At 40.6% G+C, this 21,794-nt stretch overlaps 1 protein-coding gene across 3 annotated transcripts in view; it reads left to right on the top strand.

The window, feature by feature from the left end:
- Positions 1 to 1,516: 1,516 nt before the first annotated feature.
- LOC127377135 (metabotropic glutamate receptor 7-like) overlaps positions 1,517 to 21,794 on the top strand; it is a 61,576-nt gene continuing 41,298 nt past the window's right edge. For 2 of the 3 annotated variants that reach the window (XM_051424785.1, XM_051424786.1), the window contains exon 1: positions 1,517 to 3,055. In XM_051424785.1, the coding sequence (XP_051280745.1) occupies positions 2,552 to 3,055 (504 nt within the window). In that variant the 5' untranslated portion in view covers positions 1,517 to 2,551. The remainder of the gene's footprint in view (positions 3,056 to 21,794) is intronic. The other variant, XM_051424787.1, reaches the window with a different exon arrangement.

The raw sequence follows: 21,794 nt of genomic DNA, 5'->3' as shown, positions 1-21,794 counted from the left end.
GACAGTGTAAGTGGGAGTCAGGCTCTCACTGTAGAGTCCGAGCAGTGGAATTAGTGTCTTGCGTGGCGACACCAGTCTCTCAGGGTGTCATTTGTAGGGGCTGTTGCTGCATTTGTCCAGGCCTGCCTGCCTGTCTCAGTGTGCTCACAGTGGAGGAGGCCATCTGCCTCCCTCTCCTCTCACATCCCTCATTTCTCTCTTCAGCAGTCTCTTCCCAGCAGTTCCCACACAGTTTCCTTAAATGTATTTTTGGTGCATCTCATGAATTTTGGCCCCAGTGTACAGTTTGTGCACCCAAAACCATACACACTTGGACATGAACAATTTGCCTGTTGAAAGATATTCATGCAATCAGTGCGGCTAATGGAGATAAATACACTACATGGCAGGATTAGGCTTGAATTAATCTCTATTCAACTTAATTAATTAGAAATGTGTCCATCCAAGCCTGTAATGTCAATAGGACATGTTTCAATTAGAGCTACATCGCCTTTTCTAATCATTTAATTGAACAGAAACGAATGGAACTAACATGTTCATAAAATGGGATTCTATGGCTCATAATCATTTCTACGATAAAGCAACTCTCAGAGGCTGTTTATTACTCAAAGATCAAGCAACTTAACCGATTTATTCTATAATCCATTTACTGTTTCTTGTTTGACCATTTCCCAGAGTGCTGCTGTGATTTTCCAACAACAACAGCAGCCCCATGGATGCCATTGTTGCATGTGTGGTGGCTGATTTAGAAGTGGTCAGTTTCTAAGGTTACTTGAAAATGAAGGCTTATGCATGAATTATGTATCTAACGGAGTGCTCAGTTGGCACCTTTTCTCACACTGTAACCAGCTGAAAGAATACAGCAGTCCTCGGTATAACATAACAATGAATATTTGGAATTACATACAAACTACCTTTTTTTTTTTTTTCAATTAATGCCACAAATTGCCAAGTGAATCCCTGGCTAATGCATGCCCACAAAAGCAAATTATTATAATCAGCTTGTTTGTAAAAGCACTATCTGTGCAATTAAATAGTTTGGTGATGATAGTGTTTTATTAGGAAGATGTGAGGGATCCTTACTCCTAAAGGTTTGGTTAATTCTCACCAACCTGTGTGCCAGTGTGCGTGCCAGCATGGTGCGTGTGTGTGCGTGTGTGGGGTGAGGGGGGGTGCACAGGATGAATCAGGAGTGTCTTCTGAAGAAGGGTTGCCTGGGAGACCAGCCTGGACCCCTCCAAACGTGTCTGTTCTCCTCTCTCCTCCTCCTCCTCCGTTTTAAAGGTGCATCAGTAATGAATCCAAAACTATTTCTGGAAAAGCACTTTTTTATTTTTATTTTTTTTTGTCGGCGGATGAAGCCCTTCATACCTGCAGCTCGGCTGTGTTTTCATAATGCTACAGATCTGTGTTTCATGCCTGCCACCGTCAACATCAAAAAGAAAAAGAGACACTTTTGTGTGTGTGTGTGTGTGTGTGTGTTTGAAGGGGATAAAGGAGGGAGGGGAAGAAGAGAGAGAAAGAGATTATGAATGCTGAGATGCGGCGCACTGAGAAGCACTCAGAGGAACAATTGTCTTGCTATTAAAGTCTGCAAGTGCATTTGTTCGCCTTGTTTACCTTCTCGATCTTTTCATGTCTGAAGACACTGAACGCCAACTTCCTGAAAACCTTTGCCATGAAGTGATGCTACTGGGTTTTTTTTTTCTCAACCAGCTGAATGACGTCTCGCAAGGAAAAAAGGGGGCTGAAAACTCGGCGCACACAGTGAATCCCTCGCTGTGACTCATTCATTTTGTATAAATGCGACCGGTTGCGGAGACAGAGAAAGAGCCGGGCTTTAATTAGGTGGAATCTTCTTAGTCCTCTACCCTAGTGGACGCGCATTTCAGCTCGTACTGGTCGCTTTTTCTCTCTTTCTTTTTTTTTTTGAGGGGGGAGACTGTGGAGATGATACGCACCACGGGGACACAGACACCACAGCCGACCGAGCCATCTCTGCGCTCCCATGGAGTTGGTTTGAGGAGAAGAAGAATGTCACCCACTTCTGCAGGTCCTAACATTTAAGTATTGATTGTGAGAGGTAATTCCTATATATATAAAAAAAGAATTACATATATCCATATATGTTATTTGGTAGAATCACCGCTCCAGTGTTGTGAAGATATGTCAGTTCTCAGCAGCGGCTTCATTGTGCTCCCACTCGCGCTTTGGATTTAGCATAAATGGACAAAATTAGGCCAGTTCATCTGCGGCGGGTGTTCATCTTCTTTTACTGATATTTTCTGACTTAGTGGATGTAGCCTCCCCCGTTACGAGGGCACAGAATTACCGTCTGGGGCTTCACTATTCAACAAGCTGCACCGCTCACTCCTGGCAGCAAAGCGATGGGCGCAGTTTGCCTGAGCCATCTACTGCGTCTTGGTTCTTCAGCCCAGCTTGTTGAATCTCCTCCCTGGTGACAAGAATGGGTTTATTTTAACAAACTTATCTGCCTTTTCTGGTTCTATCTTCGGCGGATTTCAGACTCCATCTTTCCTAAAAGTTGATCATGGCTCGTCCCGGTCTGTGCGCGAAGCTGTGCTCTATATGGAGAGTGTTTTGGCTCATGAGGACTGTGGTAGATTTCGCGCTGCCTCAGGAGACTTATGCACCACATTCAATACGGACTGAGGGACACCTGACCCTCGGTGGACTCTTCCCAGTGCACGCCAGAGGGGCCGACGGCACTCCGTGCGGGGACCTAAAAAAGGAGAACGGCATCCAGCGGCTTGAGGCCATGATGTACGCTTTGGACCAAATAAACCAGGACGAGCAACTCTTACCCAACATCACCTTAGGCGCCCGGGTGCTGGACACTTGTTCGAGGGATACCTACGCGTTGGAGCAATCTTTAACTTTCGTCCAAGCCCTGATCACGAAGGACACCTCCGACGTGAGGTGCACTAATGGGGAGCCACCGGTGTTTGTCAAGCCTGAAAAAGTGGTGGGAGTCATCGGAGCCTCAGCGAGTTCAGTATCGATTATGGTTGCCAACATCCTACGCCTCTTTCAGGCAAGTCTTTGAGCGTGTGCAATAGTTTTGTGGCTTTAAAACAGTGTTTAGTGCAGTAGATTCCGCTCTGTAGGGAGGAGTGAAAGTGGTGCGCCTCATTGCTACCCACCCAGTGATGGGGAACAGATGAGAACAGGGGATGCCATAAGTAGCAAACAACAAATAAACCTAATTTCATAGAGTAAAACATGTATTCATTAACAAAAACCTGCCATTTTTCACGTGATATTACATTTGTGCCTTTCCTCCCTTTTTAATTTTTCTAATTTTCATCTAGATCTCTCTCCATCTTAAAATATTGTAACAAGAGGAAGGTGGAGTGAGTTTAGGTGCTTTTCCCCTCCACTACACTGGGTGGATGAGACAGCTGAGTGTGCTGTTGCTTGTCCCCGGTGGTTCTGAAAGAACAGCTCCCGTCTGTTCCAGTCTCACTCCAGAGTCTGGATGAGTGGGCACTGACAGCCTGACACAATCACACCCAAACTCAACAACCCCCTCCTGAGAATAACAGGCCTGCTTCATGTGATTGCACATGATTATATGAGCCTCTTGAAGGGAAATACTGCAGGGGTTTTTTATGAATTGTTTTGAACCTGAAAGCCTTGATTTATGGTTGAGTTGACTTGTTTTTATCTGCAGGGGTCCCTCTCTTTGAAATTAGCCTGTTTCAAACTCTATGCACCCTAATTGAGCTCGATGGCTGCAAGTAAATGAAATGAATTCGCACCACTAATTTCAAAATGAGTTTGCTTGGGTTTATGAGGAACACATCTCTATTCCTGTTGGCTGATAGTCAACTGAGAGTGTTGACCCACTGCTGGTGCTGCAGTGGAATGAGAAACACAGCAGGGCATCAGTACAGCAGATTAATTATTTAAAACACATCTCCATAGCAAAATATCTAATTACTCGGAATACCATGTGGATGCTTTTTTGCAAATGTGCAGACATCTATACAGTTTTTCTTCGGGTGGGGACGGCGGTGTTAAAGCCAGGATCATCAGAGCTGCAGTGTTGCTGATGCTAATAGTCTGCGGTTGCACGTTGTAACTCCCAGTCTTGTCATTTTGTGTTTTGTTTCGGTTCAATTAGAGAAACCATGGGCCAAACTGTAAGTAGCTATTTAACTGCATCAAAGTGCTTAACATGCTTTTAGCCCCCCCCCTTTTCTTTTGTTTTCACATACACACTTACACATGCAACACTCTTGTTTTCTATACAGCAGTCATCCTCTGGGCTTTTATGGCTCTCTCGGCTGGACAATTAGACTGATGGTCCCCACCGCAACCTTCAGCCTGGCTTTGGTTGCTTTTCACTCTTTGTAGGCCAAGTTAACAAATTCATTTTTTATCATTCCAAGTTGGTAAAACCCTGCAGTCATACTTTGAAGCCTCCTCAATACACTTGTTATTTGTTACAGAAAGCAAGGGTTGTGAGGCTTCCTTTTCTCTTTCATGCAAGCTGTGTAACATTAACATGTATGCATTTGTGAAATTGAGAGGGTTTAAGGGGAGTGAGATGATTTCTTGATTCCCTCTCCTCTTTCTTCCTCACACCAGGTGTACCTAGTGTGTCTGTAAGTGTAAAGCTGTGGGAGTGTAGGTGTGTCGTCCATGTGTGATGTTGTAATCGAGCTTGAGACAGCAGTTGTCATGCAGCTCCGTCCGTCACTCCGCTTCCCATTTCCCTAAAGTGTTGCCAGAAAGGTGGATTTAATCAGCACAGTCAAATCTACACACAAGATAAATTCAGTCCTCCTGTGACCCTGTTTGCACTTCAGAACACTTCTTTCTTTAAAGGTGTGAGCGGTGATGATAGTACTTATAATAAATGATGATGAATTAAAAGTCAGGCCTCATGATGCTGTATAATCAATACATGCCAGAAGTGAAAGCTCCCATCCCATTTACCCTCATTAGTTTTCCAACATTTGATTAGTGTGTGGCAGCAATTCCTAGTTTCTGAGATCATTTTCAACTGCAATCCATCAAGTATCAAATGATTCAGCGTCAAAAGCCTCAGAGAACACCTGTTCAGATATAATTAAAGAGGCAATGCAGCATTTTTTTTCTCAAATCAAAGCGTAAAAAGATGCGTTCAGTTTCTTGTCTTAGTCGATTAAAATTGCATTTGATTACTGGTTAGTGATTATGCTCAATAGCAAAGCAATCGAATGGACTTTGAAGTTCATTCTTTACACTTTTTCACAGCCTGCGGACAGTGACCTCTCCCTGAGTTGTCCTCCTAGCCTACTTCCCACTTTGTTCTCAGTGAATATCATCAGGTCATTTTGTGTCTCACCGCCTGTGATAAATGAGTCATCAGGAAAGCTAAATAGTGATTGTAGATTTTATTGCCTGACGCTAAATATCACAGCTGTCTATTCAGGACATGAGTAGCTGCTGAACTGTTAATGCAGGGGAATTGACATGAGGGATGGATTTTTCTGAGGACCCAGGAGAGTTGATCAATACTGTTGCCATGGTGAGGCCGATTTGCTGCTAAGATGTTTTTATTTCTCTGCCTTCATGCTGTGTTGGAAATGAGAAGCAACACTGCCACAGGAGGAAAAGAAAATCAATTAGCCAAACTTTTGAATTGTTACCAGGAGCTATTATGTTGTGCACCTTTTGAAACATCATCCAATGCTCACTCTCTGCTCATGAGCACCCAGTCACTCTTAGGGAGGACGATACTGTAGTTGAAACGACGGGGCAACTTTGTCCATTTGTAAGTCCTGGCCTCTTGAATGAATCATGAAATTGATTTTTCTCCAGATGACATTTACATCAGGGAGTGCAGCTCGCCATTCTGTCACATCTCTTTTCCCAAAGACCTGGGTAAAACTTTGTATTGAATGCAGGTGAACTCCGTCTTGTCCTCCTGTCTGGGGAAGCAGCCCCTTCAGACTAGCTGTCTAAGTGAGGCATTGACGTCCTCTGCTCTCATAGCCCTGACAGGCTCCGGTCGGCTTTTTATCTCTCCTTTTTCACAGAATCATCACTGTGATTGATTTGAGGGAGATTGAAGCCTTGCAGTGTGATCTATTCAGCTGACAGTGGTGAAGACGGACACCGGAGGAATATGAGGGCTGTGTGTGTCCTACGTAACAAGCTCTCAAAGTGACACAAAATGGCAAAGGTTAATTATGTCTGTTTTTCTAAACACTGTTGTCATTTGTACATTGATGCATGCAGTGGCGCAGGTCAATTAGTCACATCGCAGTCTAAAACTGCATTCAGCCCATAGGAGACACAGTTGGTATGTCAAGTAGTGCAGCATATGAATAGATGCAGACACATATATGCACACAAAGAGGTCTATTACCATTCTTGAAGGAAGGAAGACGTCTTCTCTCCATCATTCGCTAATTGGCTTTTATTCAGAGTGCAACACTGGGTGCATTATAACTTTATAACGAGTATCTGAAACGTGGATAACAAAGAAAGTAATTCCACTTTCTCAACTAACATCTCTCTAAACTAAGGTTCAGCATCTTAGTTATAAAAAAGAACTAAACTGAGAATTATCGTGTCTTCTATTAATGGGAATATTTATTTTTGGATATATGGTTAATTAAGACTTTGTTACTGCACATGTGCAGATAGTAAATTACTGTTTCTAGCAGAGCAAAAAATGACTGTATGTAGTGAACTTGGCTAAAAGATGAACGAAAAAAGGGTTTTGATCATATCAAATACAGCATACGAGAACAGAGGAAGACAAGTTGGATAGTTTAAAATTCTTGATTTTGTGAAAATGGAAAACAAAAACTTGACTGAATGTTAATAAACCTGAATGATCAGATCTCCACCCTTCTTCAGATAGAACAAGAACATTACTGAATATAAGAATATGAGTCAAATTTTTATAATTGTCTGGCTTTCCAAGGGGATTGATTTTGCCCCTGTACTCAAATGGAAGACAGTATGTCTAATTTAATCATTTTTTTGCAGTAACTGGGTACCAATAATCTAACAAACGACAAAATAAATACCCGCTCAGTGCTCCCTCGTTCCAGATTTTCCTTGTATTATATATGGACGTGGCATCATTTTCACCTACACTGGTCTTCCTCAGATTAAAGTGAAGCTGTGAGCACACCTGTATTTATAGATGAGTTGTGATCACACATCAACTGTGAATTTGGCCATTGATAAACTACATGTGAGGACAATATGCCCAATTATTCACTCAGCAGGAATGATTACTTGCTACGTGAATATCACATCAACATTACATTAGAAATACAGCAGCTGAGTCCTCGAGGGAGACAATGTGATTGAAACTTTGCCATGTCCTTCGGAACAAAACACTGTGTAGGTAGTTTTTGTTTGACTGTTTTCATGCAGAAAACATAAATGTTTTCCAAACACACAACAATACTCAAAAGAAGGTCCACTCTCACACATTTATCTTCAATTTTCTTTTCTTTTTTTATGGCCTAGTAACTCTCTTTCCACAAATAACAAAAATTGCCTGACGGACTTTAAAGTTGATGAGTCATCAGTTACACATATTTGTGCTTGTTTTGAAGAACAATTGATAGTAAAAATTGATCTTTCTCATAACATTTTCACACATACACAAACATAAAAAGTTAGAAATATCGACCCAAACTGAGAAAACTGTTGTATTGCAAATGAAATGGAAGTATGAATATACTTATAGTATGAAGTAAAGCTTTTCATAAAAAAATTAAAACATACATAAAATAAATGTAAGTAGAGAGGATTAAGGAGCTTTAAGAATTAATATGTGCTTGTATTATTCCTGTGTAGACCTACTGAATATATTATTCTACATATACACTTCAGGTCCTTGAGAGTGAGAGCCCTGCTGGTTCTCATTTCAGCCATTTAATCTAATGCTGACTTATGGCGCTGTAAGACCAGACCTGGCAAGGTGAAGTTTACTCACACGCTGTGGCAAAAAGCAGGTGGAACAGGAACTAATGTGGGCAGGGTTACAAGCATAATCTGCAGGTGTTAGCATGGCTAACTGGCTAAGAATAGCATTCCACAAGATGAGAAATATATAGTGATGCACGGAAACCACTTGTTACCTACCAAACAGAGGTACTTGCCGATACCAAGTACAGAGTACTTCATAATACCGTTACAGTGCAGTATGACTTTGACAACATGGTTTATTTTCACCAGATGTTCCTCTCTTCCTCACAAATTGTATCTTGCTAATGCAAATGTTTTTGTAAAAGCTGATTAAACTGCTGATATTTTTTCTCCTCCACTTGCTCAACTAACGAGAGGTTACGTAACATCATGCTGCTGTTAAGTGGTGTCAAGTGCAGTTATGGAGTTGTTTTATGATTACAATTACAGTACATGTAGGGAGTAATACATATACTTTTTTTTAATCAACTACTTCATACTGCCATCTTTCTTTCCCTTATCCCTGTCCTTGCACTAATGGCCAGCCACACAGCGTGAACCTTCAGCTGATTGTGTTCCTTGAACATGCAGTTATTCAAACAAGGATGCAAACAATCAATACTTACTTAAGGAGAGGTCAATCCCACATGTTTTTTCCAATTTGGTGGACACCGGTCAGTCTCGCTATTTCGCAGGTCAGAGTTCAGTCAGACTGAACAAGGCGAGATCAATTCGTGACAAGAATCAAATGTGTTTCACATGACTTACTGAAATTATGGGAACACGGGCAGTGTAGACCTGGGATGCAGATTAATGCATTTGGCCAGAATGGCAGCGGTGGACTGAGACTAACCTGCGGAGATTTGATGTTGAAATAAATGTTTTAAAAAGTCACTATTTTTGCATTTAAATTGGGATGTTTGGAAATGTTTTCAGAGCATGAACTGTACTCCGGAAAAAATCAGACTTGCAAAGGCAATAATTAAATTGATAAGCTCACAGAGAAATGTTGCCTTAGAGCCAGATTTTTAAAGAATCCATCCTTTTGGTCTTTTTTGTAAGAAGCAGTGTTGTGAAGCGAGTGCTGGTGAGCTCATGTTCAGTGGAGCAGGTATATATTCACACACACAAACACAATGCAGTGTGAGCAACTAATGCAATATTAATAAAATGAATAAAATATCCCTGTGTTAGACACGTTGTCATTGCTGCTGACATGAGGTCATTAGGTCAGCAGCCTGCCACGGGGAGAATATGAGAAACCATGCACGCCTGATATTAATGCCTTGGCTATTTCCCACAGGCCTGGGGGGATGGTGCACTTTATTATTCAGCTACATAATAGCGTGCTATGTGACAAAATGTTTCTCAACGAGAACACAGCTATTACATTCTTATTCCATCCTTCATTTGTATTTGGACATTTAGTTTTCCGTGTCATAATTTCACTTATAGCTGATAAATATTGATTTGGTATCTTAAATGAGGTGTCAAGCTGCTGCAATCGTCAAGCATGTCAAGCTGACGATTGCAGCAGCTTGACACTCCCAGTCAAGCTATCACCCCCATTTTCTCCCAGTGCGTCGGAGGAGGAAGAGGGCACCTGCTTAAAAGCTTAGCTCTGCTCACATTGAGGTCACACCAGTGTTCCTTCAAAACGTATTGTCGCTATGACTGTAAAATGTGACGAGAATAGCACTCTTAGACTTTGTGGGAAGTTTTCTGCAGTTTATATGGCGAGCAGAAGGAGCCAGAGAACAGGAAACCCCATTACGTCCGATCCTCTTACGGAGATGAGTGGAGAAGCATGAGGAGGTCTCTGCTGGCTGCTGGTCGGCCTCTCACTCATCGTTTCCAAAAGGAAAAATGTCCCCATTGCTTCAGCAGAAAGCGCTCCAATGTGGGCTGAAAGGCATTATCACAGGGCTCATTGTAGTTTGTTTCAACGCAGTGATCTGTGATCCATGCAACGTTTTGGACAGAGCCTGAATTACAAAGTCACTCAGCCATAGCAGACTTCCGCGCTTTATGACTAAATAACATCTAAGTCTGTTTTTGCTGTAGAGAACCTCATACGAGCACAAAATATCTGTATAGATGAATCGTAAATTTGCCTTTTAAATATGATCTGTTTTTACCAGGCAAACTCCTCTCTTCTTACGGTTCCTCAAATCCTGGTAAATTACTTAAGTGAATTTGTTAAAAGGCTGTTTTTAGCTTACTGCTTCAAAAGGAGGCCTGTGTTGTGGTTCCTCTTAGACCTGGGCTCTCTGCTTTGTTCTCTTTTTTTATCGCTTTCTCAACACTTTCCCCACCCGCCACTGAAATCACATGGCACCCTAGAAATTTTATTGCACTTAAGACTAATCCTGTGGAATCTACTTGCCAGGGAGAATTCCCTCTCAACACATCAAAGGTGTTGCATTTTAAGGAAAAAGGGAGCAAACAGATGGACACAAGGAGTCTACAGCCACGCTAGCGGCTCTGTGAAGCTACACTGTGAAGCACAGCAGTGCTTTGGCTAAATGCTAACAACAGCATGCTTACACACTCACAGTGGCATTTTTAGCATGTTGATGTTCAGAAGGTATAATGTTAATGCTCACCTTCGTTTAGAGCATGCTAATATTTGCTAATTAGGAGTAAAGACAAAGTACAGCTGCGGCTGATGGCAGTGTCATTAGTTTTGCAAGTATTGGAAAAAAAACATTTTTTGATCTTATGATGCCCCTATAGGGATCACCAAAATGATTACATATCCTCATGTGGGGGACACAAATCACAAAATGTGTAACAACTTTCATTAGGGATGTAATGATAATATACTCAACTCACAATTCAATACAATTCACAATACTGGTTTCATGATACTATTTTCTCCCTTTTTTTTAACAAAATGTAAATTCGAAGACAAATTAACTTAAAACTATTCCTTTATTCCTAAGACAAAAATGTAAAAAACACATTTTCTCTTTATTTTAGGGGTACGATATAAACTAATACTAAACTAATAACTAACAAAATAATGCATGTTTCCTTTTCCTTTGTAAAAGTGAAAGTGAAGTCTTGATACCACAATTGATAACGCAATTCATTTTTCATCTCACCGATTTGAATGTTCACGTTTGTATCTCTAAATTTGTACCTGTAACTTCATGGTTTCATGGTAATACATCCAATAGCTGTGGAGAAATTTGACTCAAACCCACAAATGTCAACCTCATGGCGGCACTAGGAGATCACAAATGTCATGAGGATTCATCCACTGGGGACCATAAATGTCTGTACAAAATTTCTTGGAAATCTAACTGCTGCCGAAATATTTTGCTCTGGCCCAAAGCGATAGACTAGCAAAAAATAATAGTAAACAATAACAAATAATAAGCAACAGCTTTATAGTAAAGCTCTGCACATGGATACACACATTTTCAGTGTCTTGATCTCACAGCTCACACAGTTAAGGGTAACACTAATGCGACAATACACTTAAAACACAACCAACTTTGCTCAAACTGTGCAGTGTGTTGCCAACTTAAAAGAGACAGGAGGAGCACTGCTCACATGGCTTTCTTGCTGTCCCTGGAGGCTGGTGGCACGAGGCTCTGTTTAGACTGCATGCCCATGTGAGGGCTCTAATGTAGATAGGCATCCACTGAAGAGCGGCAAGGAGTAGACAGGGAGTCACCGCACGCCAGCTTGAGCTGCAAGAGAGGGAAGAGAAACCACAATGGTCCTTCTTCTACAGTGTTTATATTTTCTCAGTTATCTCTAGTGGTATCGAGCCATGCAGATACAGTCGTTTGACTTTTATTTGCTCCGGTTTCGAAATTGTTTCTGGAAATAGATATTTGTGGTTGATTTTTCAGTAATTATTTAATGCAGTCAGCACAACAATCATAATCCCATTTACCTTGGTTGTTTTGGGGTGGAGGTAGTAGTGCTCACATCCTGTTGCCCAAGTAAAAGCAACAATACCATAATGCAAAAATAATCTATTACAAGTAAAAGAAATCTTGCATTACATAAGAACAAGTGCAAGAAAATTGAATATACATATTCATACACATATTACTCATTATGAAGAAGAATTGGTCCTGTCAATAGTACTAGAGGTAACAGAACTGATCCATGCAAAATATGTTAAATTCAACATCTGCTTCTGTGTGTTTCATTACATTTGTGTGTGTGTGTGTGTGTGTGTGTGTGTGTGTGTGTGTGTGTGTGTATATATATATATGTTAGTATCTCACAGATGTCAGGGCCCAGTGGGCTCTCTCTCACAGTATACATAATAAACTGTCATCGGGATTCATTCCTTGTCCTTCAGTTGTGTTATTACAGCGGGGCCCGAGGGTGCATCAGTTGCTAACAACAGATATATAAGCATTATATCAGCCAACACAGTGTGGACCTTTACAGGGAGACTAAATTATTAGAGTGCAGCATGGGCCTCGGGTAATTATGCTAAAATACCTGTTGATTTTACATGTGAAAATGAAAGAGTGGAACTTTGGAGTTTCATTAGCTTCAATTTCATTTTGTCTGTATTTCCCTTGAGATGATGTTTGGCGAGCCTTTTTTTCCCGGCTGGCTATGCAGTAGTGTGTGAGTGGTGTTTGAACAAGTTTGTGTGTCTCTGCTCTTTTTGAGCTTGAAATGTATATTGTGCTGCAGCAGGCAGAGCATGTATAAAAAATCAGTTGACAGGATAACTGTTTTCAGATGCAAATCCCAAAGGATTTCAAGTGCTCTCTGAAATGCCTGCATCTGACAGTTACATTGATTTGGGGGAAGACCTCAATCACCATTGACATTTTGCAAATTAGGGAAGCTCTTTCCTTTCAAATAGGGTTGCTTAAACTACAATTGACTGCCGGACAGGGGCTATCGGTGACAGAATATAGTGGGTTTTAACCGCCTTATCAGTGTTTGAGCACTCACATGTGGCCATCGTTGAGGCTAGGAGGATCAATAACATGTCATTTATCAATGGATTATGCATAGAGCTGTCACGAGTTCTTTACCTCGGGGTCGAAGGCCATTCAAATGTGATATTTTCCATTTTACGTAGGCATGTGGGAAACAAAACCATCTGTATGTTGCATCAGCCAGTCAGACATTATTCTCCCTATTTCTGCCAGTGAATACAACTCTGAGATGTACTATATATAATATTTAAGTGTGCTGAATAAATTTTGTTTAACCATTACTATTGTACTACCCTGATCGAATTCTCAGTTTTCATGCTGATGGTTGAAGGCTGAAGATTTTCCTGTTGAAGCCTGTTTGTGTGTATTTGAATTAATTATGTTTTTGGGACAAACAACTGTTCAAATATTCACGTTTTGAGTTAGACCTCAAAAGGTTAGCCAGTAAATTTGAGGGCTATGATTTGGATTCTGGTTAAGGAGACAGGCATGTAGTAGTTATGATTACGGTTAAGACAACGGCCTGCTTTAAATACCTACAGTCTAGGTTTTATTTATATTTCAGATTTTCACTGATAGCACCGCTACAACGAATGTATTGTGTTGAAGCCACATTCCATCTTGCTTTATTTGTATTCCCCACAGTAACTGTTGTTTGCATTTTTTCATTCTGTTTGTGATATAGAGCAATGATGGGCTATGCAAATACTTATACAGTAGAACTGGAGTTACATCAGGGTTAAATGCCTATTTTGCCTTGTCTCATTACTGAACAGGAGACTACTCCCTGTGCAGTCGCTGAGTTTATATTCATTCATTCGCTGTGATAGAGAGTGGGGGTTGCAGTGAGCAGAAGGTTTTTCAGTGGCGACGTCTTTGCTAGATGGTTGTTGCTGGAGAGGACTGTTGAGTTTTTCTTTAGCTTCCTTAACACTGTTTTCGCTATCAACAATCTCCACCACAACAATCTCTATCAAAAACATGTAGGACAAAATACAAGCAGCCCAAACAGACCTATCTCCATAACCCACATTCTTGAAGCTTCTGTGGCTGCTGAAAATCCCTTGATGTACAACTATTAATGATGCTTAAGTCAAGGCAAGTGACAAAAAAAAGGTGTGTGTTATTGCAGAAGCAGCAATTTTTTTTTGTTAAAGGTAAAATGTGGGACAAAACAGCATTATAATGAAGTACTGTAGTGCTGCAGAGATTCCCTGGCCTACAAATCTTGTTCTCCAGATGAAATGAAATATGTTTTTTTTGGTACAGACCCCAAAAATGTCCCATCATCATGATTTTAATATTTTTTGCAGTGAATATTACATTTGTGATGCAAAAATAATCATTCACACTATAATCGTGAACCATATTGCAATCCCAGTATCTGTCAAAATAATCGCAATATGCCTTTTTTTACCATATCTTGCAGCCCTAGTGTGTGTGTATGTGTGCATACATTTGCATTGATCATTACAGGGACTTGTTTCTTTGGTCCCTTTGAGGTTAACCACTACATTCGGTTTTTGGTTAAGGCTACTCGTAGGATTAGGTTATGGTTGGGTTACAAGAGTTGAGGTTAGCCTAAAGCCTCCAGGGTATGAATGTACATCCATGCAGTGTCATCCTAGGTAATAAAATGTGTGTGAGTGTGTGTGTGTGTGTGTGTGTGTGTGTGTGTGTGTGTGTGTGTGTGTGTGTGTGTGTGTCTGTGTCTGTGTCTGTGTCACTGTTTTTAAGGGTGGCAATAATCCTACACTCTGTGCTCTGTGCACAGTTGGAAACACAACTCATTTTTTCATTTTGAGATACCATCCGCTTAGAGGTTATGCTTTTGAATGTGCTCTAATGAATATAAAATAAAGAAATAAATAAACACAAGGTACTTGAATGCACTCACTCTGTTGGTCATAGCAGTGGCAAGTGGCTTGGAACAACCAAGGTTACCACAAGATTTTTTCTGTTCTAGTTCACACTATGATGATAATGTTTTATCTGTTTAGGACATATAAAGTTCACACTGTCTTACTTACCTTTTTGCTGCTGTATTCATAGGTCTACAATACCACTATAGAGGATTTTTTTTTCTTCTCTGTACTCTGTCATCTATTTTTTATATCGGTACTTCAGTCACATTTCTGATGTTGAAGTCTAGAAGTACTTGAACACACACAATGTGCATAGAAAAAACTATAACTCACATATGAAATACTTAGTAAAATAGATCAGCACATCTTACATTTTTTATCATGGATGATCAATGAACCAACACGTTTCAAAATCTGTGTTTCAAATCTTCTAAATATTTAAGGCAGGCTATTGCATTTGTTTCATTTGATCTCATTTGACAGATGTTATTGGCAGACTTGAGTTCCACATGAGCCATTTTGAGAAAGATGCATGTTAGTGCTCCTGTTGAAAATAAAGATAACCTTTCAGTAGCAGTGTGTGACAGTTCCATTGTATTCAACTGGGCCCATTCCTGTTTCGGCTGGTTAACTTGTCTGAGGGTAATTGTCTGATCGGGCGTCTGTTGCACATCTCTGATTCTGGGTCTGAAATACATGTCAGTGTGCAGCCTTCTGACACTTTGTCTCACTGCGAGAGGGAAGTTTTGTGAAATGTGCGTGTCACAAAAACACATTCCACATAAATCTTCTCGGTCCATTAGTCGAGACACTTGCTCTGATGAATCATGATCTCAGTGAGAATGAGAGTCTGTTTACACAGAATAGCTCTATCTGAAAGACTGTGTCCAGTTCTTTCAGAGTTGGCAGGTTATTCACTACGGTACTGCAAAAAGCTTCTAGAGCTCACTGAGTGGACAATTGTCCATTGTTCTGACTGTGCGGTGGAGTCAGTGTGTTGCTGAGAGGACTACCAGGTCAGATGCCCTCGGTGATGCACTGCACCAGCAGCACCAAGCAGAACAAGTCCATGGGTGGCCAGGTCATGACCGGACACAGGATCATTTTCATCAGAGTGAGCCGCAGGGTGTAAAGATAGCAGACATAAAGTACAGAGACTTTAAAAAACTTTACTTTTTCAGTTATACAACAGCTTCCTTTCTTTCTCGCTGCTCAAGAGCACATAACAGTGTGATGTTGACTAGTAGTAGTGTAACAAGATCTTTGAAAGGTCAAAGGACTGTACGCGTGTCTTTTTGCAGTGTTACATTATGATGTGTGGCAATGCAGTTGAAGTGCAGAGGAGAGTCTGCACTGCGTTACCACATAAATATAAAGTGACTTTGACAAGAATTAGTGCAGACCGGATGTTCACTGTGATTAATTACTCAGTTTGAAAAAAGATTTAATAAAATTAAATAATAATAATAATTAATAAAATCCAATGTCTGTAATGTTAAAGGATGCTTTATAATTTCTAAAACGCAGCAGCATGGTTTGCTAGATTATTAGAGTAAATCAGAATAAATGGGATCAAATACGCAAAACCACTGGTAGGCTCCTTTAAAGTCCAAAGAATAACAGAAAGTAATGAGCAGCCTAAATCTCGTTAGAAAAATTAAGCTTAAAATAAACCAGATAAGTATTTACCAAGATTAAGCATCTACAGTCACTCTAGCAGCCCTGTGAGGCTGTACATGCTAACATGCTCACAATTATGATGGTAACATGGTGATGAATACCAGGTATAATGTATGTCTGATTATTTCTGCAAAAAAGTATAATTTCTACATTTAAATTCTTAAAAAGGCTTCTACCCCCTCTAGCTCATGAAAAATTTAAGAATCTATGAACATGCAAATGTTTCTCAATTTTTTTCTGCTGGACACAAGATGTCTCCTACGTCACTTTTAAGTCCATTCACAGTGTTTGTGCACTGGTGGCTTGCATACTGGACCAGGATTGACTTTCAAACTATTTGAAATGTCAAAAATCATGCTTATAGGCCCCGTCCCTTAAAGGTTCAGTGTGTAGGATTTAGCAGCATCTAGCAGTTGCAGATTGCACCTCACTCGCTTCACCCTCTCCTTCCAAGCACGAGGGAGAAACTATGGTGGCTGCAAAACACACAAAAAACAGGAACAGCCTTAACTGGAGACAGTTTTTGGTTTGTTAGATTCTGTATGGAGCAATTATTGTCGCAAAACTATTTACAAATGAGAGTTGAGAGTTGTGTAACTGTATCTCAATCCGTTTGTGTGTAATAAACAGATTCACAAAATTGAGTATGTAAATATGTAGACTAATCTGTAAATGTGTATATAGATCTGATAATAGCTGAGACAACTCATCAGTTACATCTCACACACGTGCGTTTTGCTGCACTTCTGCTGTGGCAGATCTGCAAATGCGTGTGGCGATTTGTGTGTTTGTAGAGAGATTTGTCTGTATGCCTCAGTAACTACAGCCTACATACCACCAGTTGGCAATAGCGTGACATTGGTGTTCTGTCTCGTTTTTTAACCTAATTTAGCTGAAACCTGGAAAATAGCGACATGGGGGGCACTGAATGTAATGAATTTACTGTTCATCAGACCACAAATACCTCAAGAATTAGGTTGGAAAAACGATAGATGAAAAATGACAGTTCTGGTGGCTGGACCTCACAGATTGTACAAAAACATAGCTTTAAACTTTATTCACTGTTCTTTGTGAAAGTGGATAGTATTTTATCGAGAAAATATTAAATGGTTTTTCTTCTGATGTCCTCTGGCTACTCTCTGCCTCATCTCTTGGTGATTTGTTTTCTGGTGGACACATAACATTAGCTTTATTGTTACTAGTATGCAGCAGATCTCTGCAGATCCTGTAGAGATAGATAGAAAAGGGCTCATTTGAAGGTAAAGAAGACACAGTTCCTTTATTAATGTGATTATACATTAATAAAAACATACTTATCAATATTATATTCCGTTTCTGCAAGGAGATCCTCCTAAATGTTACACGCTGGAACTTTAAAATCTGATTTTCAGTGAGCACAGAGAAACTTTCCACTTTCAGCAGATGAATGTTCTAGTGTCAAACTCTGCACATACATCATTTAATACAGCGAACCTCAAACATCCAACTGTAGGAACAAGAAGAAAAACACATTTCTGAGTGGAGGTGGACACCAATTCAGTAGGATTTATTATCTGGGCATCTTGAATCTCCGTACAGAATTTCATGGCAAGCTATCCAATTATTGAGTTATTTTAGTCTGGACCAAAGTGGTGGACTGATAGACCATTGACCAAATTGCCACCCCCAGAATCCATGTCGCCAGCACAGCTAAAAAGTGTCTAAAAGAAAAACTATAATTTGCTAAACTAACCGGGGCCATATCTTATTGGAGGTTTTGCTTCTACATTTAGAGAACCCTTCACTTTCTATGTTCTTGCCTCAAGCATCCAAGTCATTAAAATGCAGCAATCAGAATTTTAACCATTAAGAGACCACACATTCTTCATTTTTAAATCAAACTCATCGGCTACTAGGTTTAATCTTATGTTGACATTCTGACATTGAAAACACAGTTGTGATCTGACTCCTAGCAGAGCTTTTATTTCCTCATGAGTCAGCCTGAGATCCCCAGGCTTAGTGTGACTGTCCCCTGTCTTGACAGAAGAGGAAAGGTGACTGTGCTTTTGCCATTAGGACCCAGAGACTGCAGAGACTTTATTGCACTGAATTGAGCCTCCCGGGCTGTGGCTATGTACACAAACAAGTTCTACCAATCAAATGCTTCAGGTTATAGATAGTAAATGCGAGGGCCAGTTAGAGTTTGCCGAATCCCAGCAAAGGAGGCAAAATTTGTAAAAAGCCTTTGAGGAATGTCTGCCTGTGCAGCTAAACTCAGGGAATTTAAGTCCTATAGTTGACTGTGCCCAACCTTTTTTCCACCACAGTCAAAGTTGTCTGTTAAATCACTTTTATTACCAGCTTTATACTTGGATGTTTTGGATTTTGCCTCCTCCTAGTTTGCCGCTATATGAATGTTTTATCTGTTTCTTTATTTGTTAGCTCATTTATTCCTTCATTTGTGTTTCCATCTCATTTTAACTACTTTTCTTGCGAACACGTTTTCTTCTTTTATTGCCTTTCATAGATTTTAATGTTCTTTGTTGTTATGCAAGTTTTGCAAAGCCCTGATTGATGAGTGTGGATATCTTACTGTATGGCAGTAAAAACAGCTAATTCTGCCTGTTCCCTGTAACATAAGAATATTAGCTAAATTACACTATGGCTGCATATGTTCATCTCCAAACATCTCCAGCGAAAAGAATTGCCACAATTGCATAGTATAATCTGTTGAAATAAAACAGCAGGCAGTTGTAGCTATTTAAATATGTGTGTGAGACTATTGTAGGGAATTGTATTCATCTGCACATTCTTGTTCACATTTGCAGCCTGTCTGATACATCGATCCATACATGTTGACAGTGGATTTGGTGTGTGGTGTGAATGCAGGTGATGCTGATAAAATACTATGATCTCAACACGGAGAGAGGTTTGAGGCAGCACCGACAGCAATGCCAAGCGAGCAGATAACTGCCTATTAAAATGTTCTGTTTTAAACCAGTACATATGTCTCAAGTGCACGGCATCAAGTAGAGGCTCAGACACACTAACAGAAGGAATAGGATATCTGTGATATTTTCCAATGCTGTGATCAGTATGTAATTACATGGCCCCGCTAAAGAATTCTTTGTGAGGAGCAGACAGAGAGGAAAGATAAGATCGAGGAGGCTCACCCGCATTGTCTGCGCTATTAGGGAAGAAATGGGCCTGGTGATGATGCTCTGTTGAGTCTGAAGAGAGAGCTATACAGGGAGAGACGGCGGATAGTACAGAGGGAATCATTGGGATGCAGGTCGGAGTGTTGCAGGTGCACGACTGACAATGAATGTGTCAGACATTGCATGCTCCAGGTGTAGATGGGGAAAAAGTGGCTCCGATGTTTGCTCTTTGGTGAATAATATGCCAGACTCACATTAGGACTGGACAGAGCAATGAGGCAGAGCACTGATGTAAAGATGTTGCACACCCCAGCAATTCCCAAAACACAGACATTTGTATTTGTATGTCTCTCATGAAATCCTCTTGTTTTTCTCTTACCTAAGGCACAGTGGCATGCATTTTTTTTAAATATTGCTTTATTGGTATTTCATATTTCTCTGAGAAAAAAATTAAGTTATCATGCAGGCTGTAAAGAACACAGGAGAAAACAAGCTGCGTCCAGTGCACTTTGCTGTCAGGAAAAATCAATACAGCCATCTGTAATGTGAGACTGTGTGGATATAAAGGAATACATTTGATAACACTTAGTCATAAACCTTCAGGCTGTGTTTTATTCTTACCGTGACTCTGTGAGTTTCTGTCGCACCTGGAGAGAGCACACCGCACAGCCATGATGATCAAGGCTGTTCTGCTGAACTGCATTGTTCTCTGCAGGGCCTCGATTTGTGTGAAGCCTAAGTCAAAAGAAGCTTTACAAAATGACTTGAAGAGATACTGTAGTATCTGTACAAAATAACTCTCATGAGTGACAAGATAAAAAGCTCATGTCATGTTATGCCAGCTTGAAAGGCAAGATCCTTAAGTCAGAAGGCTCCATTTACGACATGTATTCGTAACAGCAACACAGCACCTTTATGTTGCACGATATACAGAAGATGTCAAACCTCTCCATGGTGCAGACTCTTCTTCGATGAGGCTTGGAGAACTATTTGGTGTTTAGAAACAATTATTTCTTTGAAATACCAATAGAGTTGAAATAGCAGTCTGTTTACCAGATGGAAAGATGGAGGTCGGTCAGGTTCCCTTTGTGAGCTATCCACACTTTCCTCCCACGCTTCGGCTCTACTCTACTGTGTGGCTCTCCTGGTCAAATATCTGATTTGTGAGTCATACCTAGCCTCTATACTCATGGAGGAACATGCTGGTTGTCTTAAAATACACTCTGGCAGGGCAGCCATGCAAGAGCTCAGGCCCAGCATAGAGCACTGGAACGGCCCAGGGGACTGGCATGGAGCGAGCAGGAGAGACAGAGGGTAAGGGAATCGACTGGGAAAAGGAGAAGTGGGCGGAAAGAAGGAGACGGTGGAAGGTCGTGTTAGATAAAGGATTATGAAAGCCTAACTTTCTGTCATGTAACACCAGTTCTAGTTCAGTGGTGTGGGAAACTCTGAAAGGGTGGTGTTTGTGATTCCAGCAAAAAGCTGTTGCAGAATACAGGAAACAGCCAGACTGGTTAAACACTATGCAGGTAAGGTCCTTGCGGTATAACTGGCATTAAAATGGTGGAGAGATGTAGTAGGAGTGTGATGTGAGAGGCTGGTGATGGAGAGGAGATCACTACAGAACATCTACTTCTCTTTGCCAAATACCATATGGAGGAAAAAAATCATTTCTGCCTTTCTCAGTGTTTAACCGTGACCATTATCTTTCCCGAACATTATTGCTGACAAAAACTTGCTGCACGTTACAAGCTCAGCACCATATGTTAGCTATAGCTGGTGAACATAGTGGAGCATTTAGCAGCTAAAGAGCCAGCTATTTTCAGAGGTTGGAGGAGGTTGGAGGTGAACAAAACAGGGCTAAAAGAGAGCAAATATTGGGCTTACATTCCCCAGGTGGCCAGAAAACACGGCTCCAAATAAATGTGAACGTTGCCCTGTGTTTGCTCGATGTTTAAACAAGCAACTGTTTACAAACAAATTCACCATATCAGCTTTAGCAAGGTGATATCAACCAAGGTGATAATGTGTCAATGTAAGGTTTACAGGTTGTTGTGCTCCTAATGATGATGCTTTAGCCTCCATTGTAGGAGAAATCTGTGAAATGCACTGATACTGAAACCTCCACTGATTTTACCTTGGTAATGAACTGTTTGCAGATACATTGTTGATTTAAAAAAAACATAATCCCACTGGCAATACATTTCCAACTAAATGTATTTACTGATGCAAATTAG

The sequence above is a fragment of the Dicentrarchus labrax genome, unplaced genomic scaffold (assembly GCF_905237075.1).
Source record: "Dicentrarchus labrax unplaced genomic scaffold, dlabrax2021, whole genome shotgun sequence".
NCBI lineage: Eukaryota > Metazoa > Chordata > Actinopteri > Moronidae > Dicentrarchus > Dicentrarchus labrax.
Note: the sequence above shows the minus strand (reverse complement) of the source record. Positions and strands in the feature narration are given on the sequence as shown.